Genomic DNA, 12,910 nt, shown 5'->3' on the forward strand with positions numbered 1-12,910 from the left:
TTTATGTTGGGATCTTTGATTATGTGTCCCGAACAAATGGTGACACAAGCCTCAGTACAGGTTTTACCTTAATAGTGGAGCTGGCAGGAGGAGCTGCAGGCCAGACTGAAAGGGACAAACTCCAGTGAAGGAGAGATGACTGACACATGTTAGAGGAAATCTGTGATTGTGGGGTGTGTGTTCCTGTGTGTGAAGGCACGGTGGCATTACCAGAGATTAGACAACAGAATACTAATCAGTTAAACCAAAGACAGTCATAAAGCAAACTGTCTGCAATTGTCTGTCTCTGGGGGATTTAGTGATTTGACCCCTCCAGCCGTCACCACTTTGTAATCACACACAGACACACGCACACACACGCACACACAGAGACAGACAGACACACACACGGCCTGATCACATGAGAGCAGAGTCACTAGATTTTACAATTCAGCGTTTGTACTGGTGAGTGTGTGCGTGGAACAAGTGATTTTTTTCATTACATCCGCATGTCCTTACATAACCTTATGGCATCTAATAGTTGAAAAGGAGAGGAAACTTATCTTTTGTTTTTGCTGTTCACAAATGCATCTGAACTTGGACAAGGTTTGGAGATCCAGACCTCCACCCAACTCCAGACCTCCTACTAAGCCAGATGCTCATTTTAAGTTCCCTTATCATTAAATGAACCAAAGGGACAGTGTGTGTTTTGATGCTGTACTCCTTGGACCAAAATGAAAGGAGGGAAGAAGAGAGGAGGAGAATGACGTGACCTCAATGCTTCTGTTATCTATACAGAGAAATTCATTAGCCTGATTTTCACAGAGCAGATCTCAGATGGGCTCTGGAATAACACACCTGCTTTCCAACACTGTATATGCATGACCCCCTGCTCTGGATTTAAATTTGATGACTGAAATACCCCAAATTACAAATACTCAGTGTCTTCCCCAGGCATTTTTCCTTTGCATCAGGATTATACTTGGCCCTATAAAAAGCCACATCCTAGAAGCACAGATTTAGGTACGTTTAAGCTGATTTAAGCAGTTAGTGCACTTAATGAAGTAGATGCAGGATTATGCAGGATAGATGCAAGGCAGGCGGCAGGTCAGATAATAGACCACCTACTCTGCTTTTCCCTCAGAGCTGGATAGAGGAGCATTGTTGTGGATTTCCTGTGTCATTCTTGTCGAGGAAATACGCATACACGCTGGTCATACTTGCTTTATTGTGTCTGCTAGTGTGTGTGTGTGTGTGTGTGTGTGTGTGTGTGTGTGAAAGAGAGGGATTAGAGGGGAGTGCTGCTGGTGGTCACATGACACCCCTCCCCATGACTCTACCTCAAGTTGCATTTAAGTCACATGGGAATAAATGTAAAGTCTTTTAAATCTCAATGACTCACCATTAATGCAGTGCTTCTCACAAACATCAGAGTAAAACTTCAAGAATGTGCAGAGATCCTAGAACACAGAAAACTCTGTAAAAACTTAAAATCTACTTTTCCCCAAATAACCATTTCTTAAATTAATTTGTCTTATTTCACACAACAAATCGTACACTGAGCCAATTGAATTAGCCCGACAACCCATATTTCTCATGCAATCAAAAAAATAAACCAGAATAGTAAGTGTTACGGAAATGCATCTGTAAACCTGTTCTTCTACACTCAGCAAATCTGTGTGTGTTTTAATGAATCTATGAGCATCTGTGTGTGTGTGTGCGTGTGTGTGTGTGTGTGTGTGTGTGTGTGTGTGTGTGTTTGTGTGTGTGTGTGTGTGTGTGTGTGTGTGGTACCCAGGTCACATTAAGTGCCTGCATTGATTTGTGGACACAACCAAAAATAACTCCAGCAGCACCATTTAAAAGCAATGGGCTGTTACGAGAGGGTAACACTGCACATTTTTGCAGCGATAGCACGCTCCCTCCCAGATACGTTGAGGAGTATTTAGTGGATTAAACATGCTGGCTATATGGTTTCTGTGCAGGAGAATGACTTTTGAAGGTCAGCTATACTCAAAGTTTTCTGAGATGATGAAAATTCATATCGAAAAAAAAAAATAACCTTAAAAAGTGAAAGAGTTAAGAGAGTAAATCCCCTTTTCTACTGGTTTCACTACCGGGTCAATTTTGATGCATAAGAGTTATAAGTGTGAATGTACCATGAGTGTGTTAAAAGCCGACCTGTCAGTCAATCCATCCTTTATCAATACTGCTTATCCTGTGAGGGTTGTGGGGGGTCGGAGCAATTCCCAGCTGACTTTGGGTGAGAGGCAGGGAGCAACCTGGACTGGTCACCAGTCAATCACAGGGCTGACATACAATCGTTCACACCTACGGGCAATAAAGTCTCTTATCGATCTAATCTGCATGTTTTAGACTGCGGGAGGAAGCTGGAGTATATGTGGACAATGCAGCCATGAGGAGAACGTGCATATAAACAAACACATTTCTTCTAATCTTTCCCATTTTCCAACAAATTTTACAAGTTAACTGATTCTTGCAGGTATATACAACAAAAACATAATCCACTGCACGTATGTCTTTCACATTCAACATTTTAGTTTCCACTAATATCAGACTTGGCTCACTCACCTATAAAACATTTATGGTAAAAGCCGTTGTGCTTTCATATTACTGGTAACAGCAAAAAGTCCTGTGGGGCTTTCGTCAATCAAGTTTCAACTGTTCAGACATTTTTATTTTCCTCATGGTGACGATGCCATTAGCTTTTGGGCTTGTATACATGCGTCTCACCACACTCCGTTAGTGCTTTCACTTCCTGCTGTAATGTAACTCTGTCTACTCGTCTCTCAGGAGCTCAGAGAAAAGCACCAAAATGCTTTTAATACTTTTGTGTTACTTCTGCCAAAGTGTTTATTCCCCTAACTTTTCAGCCTCTCTGCCTTTATCCTATACTCGCTAATGGGAGCACTTTTTGGTCTTCCCTAATGTTTGTCCTGCACACAGCTGCTGGATGGTGTTCATTACACTGTTTGTGATGCCAGTAATTATTCCAGCACACACACACACACACTATAAACCTAAGTGTCTACCTCTGCATTTCTACAACCACTGTAATAAAATGAGGTCAAATTATTTATATTTTCCCAATTAATCTGCCATATAAAAAAAATCCTTTATATATTTAAAGTTTATAAAATAGCAGAAAATTACAATTATAATTTCCTGCAGCCCGAGTTGACGTTTTCACATCCACAGCAGGAGGTAATGATTTATTCTGACTTGGAAAAGCATCAAACCCTGACAAGCTGAACTGGAACATTTCTGCTGCTGGATAATGACAGAGAAATGATCGATGAGTTGTTCAAATTGATGCTGAATCGTGGTCTGTAAACTTATTTATTAACTGACTGTGACAAAAAAAAGAGAAAGAACAACGTTATTGTAACAGACGGCCAAACTTAAAATGTGCACTGCTGTTCCATCATCTCAAATCATAGACAGAATATGAAGACGGACAACCTGACAGCTCCCCTAAAGTGAAGCCAAAGTGTCTCAATCCCCACCTAAAGGCAGTATATTGCATAAAAGCTGTCTACTCCATGTTAGTGGATAGGAAATGGGCCAAAGCCGTGGTGAGGTCACCTTACAGGAAGTCTGGGTATGAAAGTAACAATAGTTTGTATGCCACAAGTGAAGTAGGATTAAACACTGAATCTTTACATATTGACAAATCTTTTGTAGACTTGCAGAAAAGCAGTGTGAGTTCAGACAAAGTGATATCAGATGTTTCCTGACAGTGTACCAGCAGATCTCTAGGTTACTGCGATCTACGGCTGACCCAGATTCCTCGAAGCTTCAACCGTTGCTGTGGCAGTGTTCAGATGTCAAGCGAGGCCAAATAAAAGTTTTTTCATAAAAAGCAACGACGCAGAGAGAAACTAGATGAAACAAAAACATGAGAAACGAGGCGGTGACATATTTGAGGAAATGAGAGCTTTACCTGAATAAGCCTCTTCATTCTCATCATCTGAGCAGTGAATTCATTCCCTGTCAGAGACTAACTGCCGCCATGTTGGAGTCTGGGGCTGTGTGAGCAGGAGTTGGCATTAGTTCTTTAATGAGGCCTCACTGATTATTCAAGTCTGTCTGACCTTTATCTCTCTGTCTCTCTCCATTACTTTTCTGTCTGTTTGCCGGTCAAACGGACTCCTCAGTAACTGGTCCACCCTCCTGGTTGGTGTCGCTGGTCCGGGCTCCAGGGACTCCTCATCAGTCACATGATGATCAACTGATAAAGACCTGAAGTCAAATGCTAATTCTAGCCTCTCTTTCTAGAGCCTTTAGTTTTTTGTTCAGCTTCCAGTTTGAACTTTTGAAAAGCTGTTGCTCTTCAGCTAATGTAACAAAAAAAAACAAATGCACTCAAAAATTTGTTTTCATTTATAATATTCAACTGTCCTAACGCTGTCCTGATAATATGCCTGCAGTCGGCTCCTCTCGTTAAGTGCGTTATGTTAAATGACTGTTATGTAAACTATGCTTTGTGCTGTTTTGACTTCACTTTATTACATTACCAACTGAGCCCCACTGTTCTGTCCGATTCACGGCATCACACTGTCATGTGCCCATGAATCCTGCTGCTCTTCAATCTCACACACACACACAGCTCATGTGAGAGGGTGCAAGAGAGGAGAACATTACTGTGTGGTCAGTTTGTTCTTCCTTATCTCCTCGACAACAACGGGATAAACAGGTTCGCTCTTTCCAACGCACTCACTTCTACCACTGACTTATTGTCTTTCATTCCTAGGGGATGAGAAATATATATTTTCATCAAGGGTCACAACAAGTTCCAACAACTGCCTTGCACCAAGCGTGATTATCACATTATCTCCGAGGGAGAACAAATCACACGGCGGATCAGAGGGTGAGGGGAACCTAATGGCCTCATGTGGTTCTCATGAGACCAGTCACATGACCGGGGTGTAGGACCGTGGTGGAAATGGATTACAGGATATGAGATCATTGCAAGAACCTCACACTCTCCAGCTATTGAGATTAAAAGACCCAAGTGTGGTTGTGACCTCACACAGAGTCACATTTACAGTTGAAGTAGTGGTACAAAAAAGCTTTATGTTGTGCAACTGTTGTGAAATGCACTTTGTTAAGGCTAAGTCACCAAACAACCCATCATGAAACAAAGGTAAATAACTCAATGAACACATATACAACTTCGCCAATGCTGTTGGCAAAACACTTCGCTGGCTCAATGAGCAAAACATGGAGCAGGCCCATTCCACTGAGCGCTGCAGCTACTCAACTCCACCCACCAGTGCCGGCATCAACTCTTTCTAAGATGCTTCTGCAGCTGACTTGTATTTACTGTGTGTGAATCTTTAACACCACTTAATACTTAAAGTTTAATCTAGAGTTTTCTAACTTAATTGAACAGAAACCTGCACCCTTACTGGAAGGCTGATCCTACTATTTCCAAACCTTTTGAGAGTTTTAATTAAAAAAAAGCTCTTCCTTCCTGAAACATCTTTTGCAATCCAGCAGTTTAATGGCCTAATCCAACCTGGTGACACATCTTGTAAAAGGTACTGCTGTAAATGGATCAGTGGCTTCTTTTGTTTTGTGGCTATTACACTCAAATATTAATGTGGTGATTATTTATTCATGTTTAAATGCTTCACATCGCACCTATAAAAGGGTTCGGTCCTGTCACTTGGGCTCATCCTTAGGAAAGATGCACTCAGAGGAATATATTTATGTGACCATTGTTCCATTATTTATATTCATCTCCTGGGTAATACTTCTTCCAGTCTGGGTACACTTGTCTGCCGGATCTATTTCTACCACAGAATTATCCAAGACGATTGTGAGAAACACCTCTAACACAACTCCAGCAGTGAGAAGCTTCTATTTTTGGGTCCGATACTCATCGAGAGATATCTTCAACATTTCATTGCCATTCTTTACTTCAGAATAAAACAAAATGAATGACCAAATCATTTGATGTCAGAGTCCAAACTGAACGACTGTCGCCTTGTCATGAGCAAACCAAAAATTACACACAGTCCATTTTGTCTCCAACACGACAACATGTCATCTCAATTCCATCAGAGACGCTTCAGAGTGCAGTGATGTGAACGCTCAGAATTATATCACATGATGCTGCGCTGCTCGGGCAGACTGACAGAGTGGTGAGAGAGGATCACTGTTGTGCAGTTCATGGTGGCTGCCAAAGTGCATTGATATTTTGACAGAATAATCAATGCTGTTTCATGTGCACGACTCATTTGGCTTCAGTGCCGACTAAACACTGAACATTCGCTTCCATTGTAACTGTTGTAAGTGCATCTTCTGGAAGGGACAAGTTTTCCTTTTGGACGGGCTCACTCGTTCCAGAAAAAATGAGCAGCAACTGACTCAGACATTTGAGTCCTCACATTTAGCCCCTCTGGAAAATGTCTGAAAGCACCGTGGTTGTTTTATTATGGGTCGATAGTCTGTCAATCCACCTAATTGGACTAGAAAGAGCAAAAGCTAAATTTCTTGCAAGTCAAGGCAAAATGTAGCTTCACTTCCTGTGTCAACGTTCAGTTAGAGGTGAAGTGCTACATGCCAATAATCCAGATAATCAATAGTTCAATCTCTGGCTAATGTCTCAAGTAAACAAAGCAAAGAGAGGGAGAAAGGGGTGAGATGTTAGGGCTAAATTGAAGGGGGAGAGGTGGGGGGTGGTGTCTGCAGAGTGCACCATCAGCATTTAGAGGCAGGGGGTGGTTACTTCACGTTTCCCGCTCTCCTTCTCCCTCTCTGGCATGAGGACCATGGGGAATGGTGTTTTCCAGCAGCGAGTGGACCAGCGATCATTCGCTCAGACAGGGAGAACATTAAGGTGTATCTACCCCCTCAGCATTTTCACAGGCGACCTGGAGCAACGTTATTACAAAGGCCTGAGTTCAAACAGCATCTCTCTCTCTGTCTTCCCTGTACTGGCCTCTCTTTGGATAGAGACCTCCACGCACCATTAACCCAGGGCGATCCATCATCTGTCTCCTCGTCCAATGGGCTGTAATACACTGTTAATGTTACCGCAACAACACTGATACTCGCTCTTAATGGAGCGCACACTCCTCAGGAGACGAGAGAGGATGGAAACTATAAAAAAAACAGTGATACAATAATTGTCTGAGCATGTTCAGGTTTTGTCCAAATATTATTACAGCTTTGGACATTTATTAAGCTTTTATACTTGTATTTTTTCTTTGTTTAGTGAATTACAGGAAATATTTTACTGCTCCAATAAAAACAATCAAATAATCAGTTATCAGTTCAGAGAAATAAAACAATTACACAACAATTTGGGAACTCGTTTTTAGAATAGAAGAAACACACAAATCGTGTCAGATTTCATGGAAGGCCACTGATTCTAGCATTCACAAACTAAGCCCAGCTTTCAGTCAAACACTAAATCATGACACGTATCACTAGTTGTTTTTTGCTGAGCATTGAATATGACACACGCGGCCAAATAAGATTGAAAAGTGACAGCAGTAAAGTCAAGCAGCCAAACAATCCCAAGACCGAGTGGCTTAGCAAGAGCCGGCAAATCCTTTAGGTATAGAGGTTAACCCTGGGACACGCTGTGGCCAGTATAGACGGGCAGGTGTTAACTGATTAGCATGAGGAGGAAAAATCAGCTGTTACTGCCAAACAGGAGCTATAGAATCAACCATATAGATTTCCAACGATACGATAGTCTTTCAAAATAAAAAAATTGCACGTTTTAAAAGTCCTGAAAAGTGACCTCAGACACACATTACTGTCCCGTCATCATCATCTCTAGAGGGTCTAGGCTATCAGTGCTTTCTAGCACCTGTGGGTGTCCCTGCACCCCATAGTAAGACAGGCCGGCAGTGGAAGATACCACATCAAGCTGCATTATCATCAGCCCACATTGCCACCCGGCGTGCTTATGAATTATTGACAACCAGACAACGGCAATGAGTTCATGTGATCCGCTGCCCTCTGCGTCACCTGGCTATTACTGTATTCCACTCCCCACTTACAAACCTGCATGAAGTAACAGCAACACTACTGAGGCAACAATATGACCACCAACCACTACTCACTCACTCAAAGCGCTTAGTCTTGATTACGATGAGAACGTGCAACAGGTAGACTGTGAGCAGGAGGAGATCAGTGTTTGTCTTAGCTTTGACATTAAACTGGATTAAATGGGTGAAGGTATAGCCAACGCCGGTAACCCAACACTCAATGAGAGGGCAGGAAGCCAAGCAGACGCAGAGGAGAGGCGCTTCCTGTCCAGGAATCAAGATTAGTCAGCAGCAGAGGAATGCTGCCCGACAGCTTCAGCCCACCTCCACACACAGAGACATGATAACTTCACCTTGTTTCACTCAAAGCTGCAAAACAACTGCAGCTCCTCAGTTTGGATTCTCTCATTATTCAAGATGGAAGATCTTTTCAAAGACATTCAGTGTAGATAACATTAGATTAACTATGCAATGCCTTGGCTCCCATTGATTTCCTCATACACCTATTCTTTCTCATTTAATCGATGTTGAATCTGTCAGTGGAGGAAAATCAAAAGACAATTATGACTCAGACGGGAAATAACTTTTCACTAGAATTAACGAATGAAATAATCATTGCAGCCCTAATGTAAACATATTAATCTTTCATTGGACATAATGCACATGTCTCCCCTGTATTAAAAGTGGTGACTGAAGGTGGTAGCCTGATATGACTGAGTTCGTATGAAATAAACTGAAATTTAAGTAAGAACTGATTAACTATACTGACATTACTTAATACTTTCATATGTGAACAATATTGATTTTTTGTTGTTTGTCATAAAACACAAGCAAGGGGACACATCCACTATGATTACTTGGAGAGGAAACATGTTAAAAATAATCAAGCAGCAGACAGATTATTTTTCAGAAGGCTCGAGGAGTCTTTGATTATTACGGAAATAACTTCAAACAACACTAAGTGTCCTAAAATCAGGATTTTCAAAGATCAGTGCTCATAGAAGTGGAGCCTTTTGACAGAAACAAAATTATGGGCTAATTTTACCCATGATGCTTTGTAAACGCATGCACCCTCAGCAAACCAGTTATCACCTAATTTCAGCAGCAGGAAACTGCTGTTATGACTTTATCACGATTTACTCTCCACAGTAAATAGAGAAGTACAGCAGCTACTTCAGAACAAGAACAATCACATAGATTTCTAACACTCGTCCATTAGTGAGGAGTGAGTATATAGATCCTGACAGATAAAAAAAGTGTCTTTTAAAACTTTCAGAGCCTAAAACAACCCAGAGAAGACAAAGAAAGGGGAAGAATACAGTACAAGTACACTGGGTCTCAGTGCTCCTGCCCGTCACTGTGACTACATTTTGCTTCTCATTCAGCCTGAGCAGGAGTGACAGCCACAAAGACTACAACTCTACATGCTCTACATGAGGAGGCTACAGCGTGACCTCAGCTGACTTTATTTAGGCTAAGGATTAAATGTGTTTGAGTAGTTTCAACAAAATGTACCATCTCCGCTGCGATATTTTATTTGCAAATACATCAATAGACTCAGAATTCAATCCATATGAAAGTCGCTGTGATATTTATATTGATCACATTTCATACGTTCTACATACTAAGGTTTGTTTGGGTTGGTTTTGAGGTGTTTTCACTGAATCCGCTTGTTTTTATTGTTTGATTACTGGTTTGTAATATTGTTCAGTTACCATGAAACTACCAGGATTATTTATGACTCCATAAAATTCAGTCTGTGTCTGAATCCCAGCTGTTTGAGGCGTTTTCCTGAGACAGATCTCAACACGCTCGAATCGTAATGACTGTCAGCCCACAAGGACGGCTGCTTCCTGGATAAAAGCTACTGATAAATGATGGTAGAAGAATGTAGTGCATTTAAAAACAATGTTGACATCATGGATATTAGAAAAATTATCAAATTGAACTGCCTTAAGAACAATTGACCCTTCATGTTGATATTCTATCTATCGAACAGGGAAAACTGCCATGAAAGACAAGTAACATGCATCTTGTCCCAGGCTGTAGATGGAAGCAAGTTACCTTTTCTGACGTCTCATACAATCATGAGAATTCTTAAGAGCGCAGCAAATGGATACATCAGGCTTTTAAATATAGACTGAATTTATAATTAGGTTCATTTTCAAGATGTGGTCAGAATTAGAGCCCTCCCTCCCGTCCCACTTGCTCCTATAGTATTGACTGATATTTCCTAAAAGCACCGTATTGACAAACACATAAAGGCTCCGAGCCCTAATTTTTGTATTCAGCAATCTCTTTGCATCCGGGTTTTTGTAACGGCAATACAATCAATTTACCCATATGCCTAAAGCAGTTATTTCCAGATCAATTACAGCAGCAGACCTCATCAGCATCCCACATCCTTCCAATCAAAGGCTTGTCTCGGCAGGTTTCTTACTACAAGGCTCCATTTCACCCTGCACACAGCGGGACTTATCTAATCAGCCATTTGCAACAGTTGGGAGTCTGTGTCTAAGCCTCAGCTGAGCGTGGAGCCTTGGTATGAAGCTTGCTATCTCTCATGTGAGAGGGGTTTGCTCTGTCTGGATTATTGTCAAAGACATCACAGAGGAGCCTAACGCAACCCATAGCCTTACAGGCCGGTTACTCCACTGCTGGCCATCGATTTGACTAGCAGGGGAAAGACAACTGGATTACATAATTCATGTGGCCGACTCTTCCATTTGTAGGGTATGGTCAACTGGAGGAAAGAGCATAATAAATGAGAGCGAATAGCACAGGAGATGCTCCATAGTGACTTAATCACTGTTTAGGTAACGGGAAAATATCTATGAATGAAAACGTGTAAGAACTACAAAATAAAAGCTTCAACTGGCTGCATTCAGAAAGCGCGTTGATTTATATGTTCATACAAATTAGATTTCACTGATTCTGAAACTGACACCTCCATACGTTGAGAAGACAAATCATGTCTGTCTGCCTGCGTGTTCTGTCATGAATGTATATCCTCTCCAGAATGCTGCATTACATCTGGTGATATCATTTCTGACTCCACCTTTCTCTTATTAAAGTGCAAATGTTGAGTGAAGGTATGATTGCAGCTGTGGCTCAACAGTGTCAGCTCCACTGCTTTAAATTACATCTTTATAAATAACACATGTGACTATATAAAATAACACCTGGCGGATGCGTGCATGCAAAGTCTCATTCAAAATAATGCACGTTAACCCATTATTCTAACATATAACGATCTAACATAAATACTCCACTAATATTAAGTAACATTTTTATACTGTTTTTCAATCCACAAAATTTGTTTTAAGATTAAGAGTAGGACTCTTTGAAGTAAAAACTGGGTTTTGAGTAGCCCTGGACAATAATACAATATCAATAATTATCAGAATATATTTGTCAATATGTTCTTGTTGATTCTTGATAGAATTTGAGGCAATGCTGTCTGGCTCTAATAAAAATGATAAATTATTGTTATAGTAGTGTTATAAAAAGTGTTTAAGTAGATTGTGAAATATTCTTGCAGATATTTCAACTTCAAAATAAGTCAAAACCACAACTTCCTGTAAAATAAGACTAATGGCTGATGGTGTCTTCAAAGTGTTTCCTCCCTATTTCCCCATTCAGCTACTTTCCACTCGCTTTCCTGAGTGTAACTTAATCCGGATGAGTGGCTGCTTCGGCGGAATCTGAAACCAACAGTGGCTGGAGGCTGGACTGTTTACTGAAAACAAAATAAAAACTTACATATCTGCTGATGAGGGTCCGGAGGGTGCTGAGATCCATCCCCATCTTGTTCCCCTTTCTCCCCGGACACTTCTTCTGTTCTGCGGGGCGTCAGCGGTGTTCTCTCCGCGGGGCTGCCGGGGCTGGGAGCGCTAGCTTCTCTTTAAATCTCCTCCTCGCTCCATGACTTTCTCCGTCCGCTCGTCTTCCTGGATGGAGAAAGAGAACAGGGCTGGGTCCCGCAGCACTCCACCGACAGGCTCCGGTGAGAGGTGGAGGAGCGGAGCGGGGTTTCACGCAGTTTCTCGCAGGTACAGATAAGTGCGCTCCTCCTGTACATGAAGTTACCTCCGTCCGCCTGGCGCGCGCTACCGCTCCACAACTGCGCGTGTCCCGGTAATCTGTTTGGGTCGCGCGCCGCGGCGAAAAGGAGCTTTTCTAACTGTGACGTCACGCGTCCAGGTGGGGACTGAAGCAGAGCGCGTGCGCACCAGTTGATTAGGAGATCACAGAGAGAGAGAGAGAGAGAGAGAGAGAGAGAGAGAGAGAGAGAGAGAGAGAGAGAGAGAGAGAGAGAGAAAGAGAGAGAGAGAGAAAGAGAGAGAGAGAGTGCGTGTGTACTTTTATCATATTATTTATTTACTGTATTTAATTTTGTTTATGTACAAACACACCACAGCAAATTCCTTGTATGTGTAAACCTACTTGGAAATAAACTAAGCTACTGAATCTGGACCTTATGTCATGTGACTGGGAATGAAACAAAGCAAGTGTGTGTCTGTAAGAACTTTGGTTGTTTGAGTTTTATTTCTGTTGTCCAGTCTCAATTTATTTTATCATCTGCAAATTGACTTTAGTTCAAAGCCCCTGAAATCCCAAAAGAGATGATATTCTGATTCTGACAATGTTTGTGTTTTAATCACTCAGATTCACACAGCCACCAGATTTGTACCATATCTTGAAGAAAACTCAGCTAAGTTTTTTCCTTCACAGGGACCAAGGATTTTCAGGAATCATTTGCTCTGTACTTTTGTGATTTAATATCCATGAGTATATAAGTCTTCATCCTTGCATTGGATATATTTCATGTGAACTTTTTCTGTACATCAAATCAGTCGAATTTCCCTTTTCAGAATTCTGGTGTTTTTGTGTTCATGTAT

At 41.5% G+C, this 12,910-nt stretch overlaps 1 protein-coding gene across 2 annotated transcripts in view; it reads right to left on the bottom strand.

The window, feature by feature from the left end:
* atp11a (ATPase phospholipid transporting 11A) overlaps positions 1-12,153 on the bottom strand; it is a 35,760-nt gene extending 23,607 nt beyond the window's left edge. For both annotated transcript variants that reach the window (XM_062380865.1, XM_062380866.1), the window contains exon 1: positions 11,772-12,153. In XM_062380865.1, the coding sequence (XP_062236849.1) occupies positions 11,772-11,816 (45 nt within the window). In that variant the 5' untranslated portion in view covers positions 11,817-12,153. The remainder of the gene's footprint in view (positions 1-11,771) is intronic.
* Positions 12,154-12,910: the final 757 nt, after the last annotated feature.

This window comes from Platichthys flesus, chromosome 22 (genome assembly GCF_949316205.1).
Source record: "Platichthys flesus chromosome 22, fPlaFle2.1, whole genome shotgun sequence".
Taxonomy (NCBI): Eukaryota; Metazoa; Chordata; class Actinopteri; order Pleuronectiformes; family Pleuronectidae; genus Platichthys; species Platichthys flesus.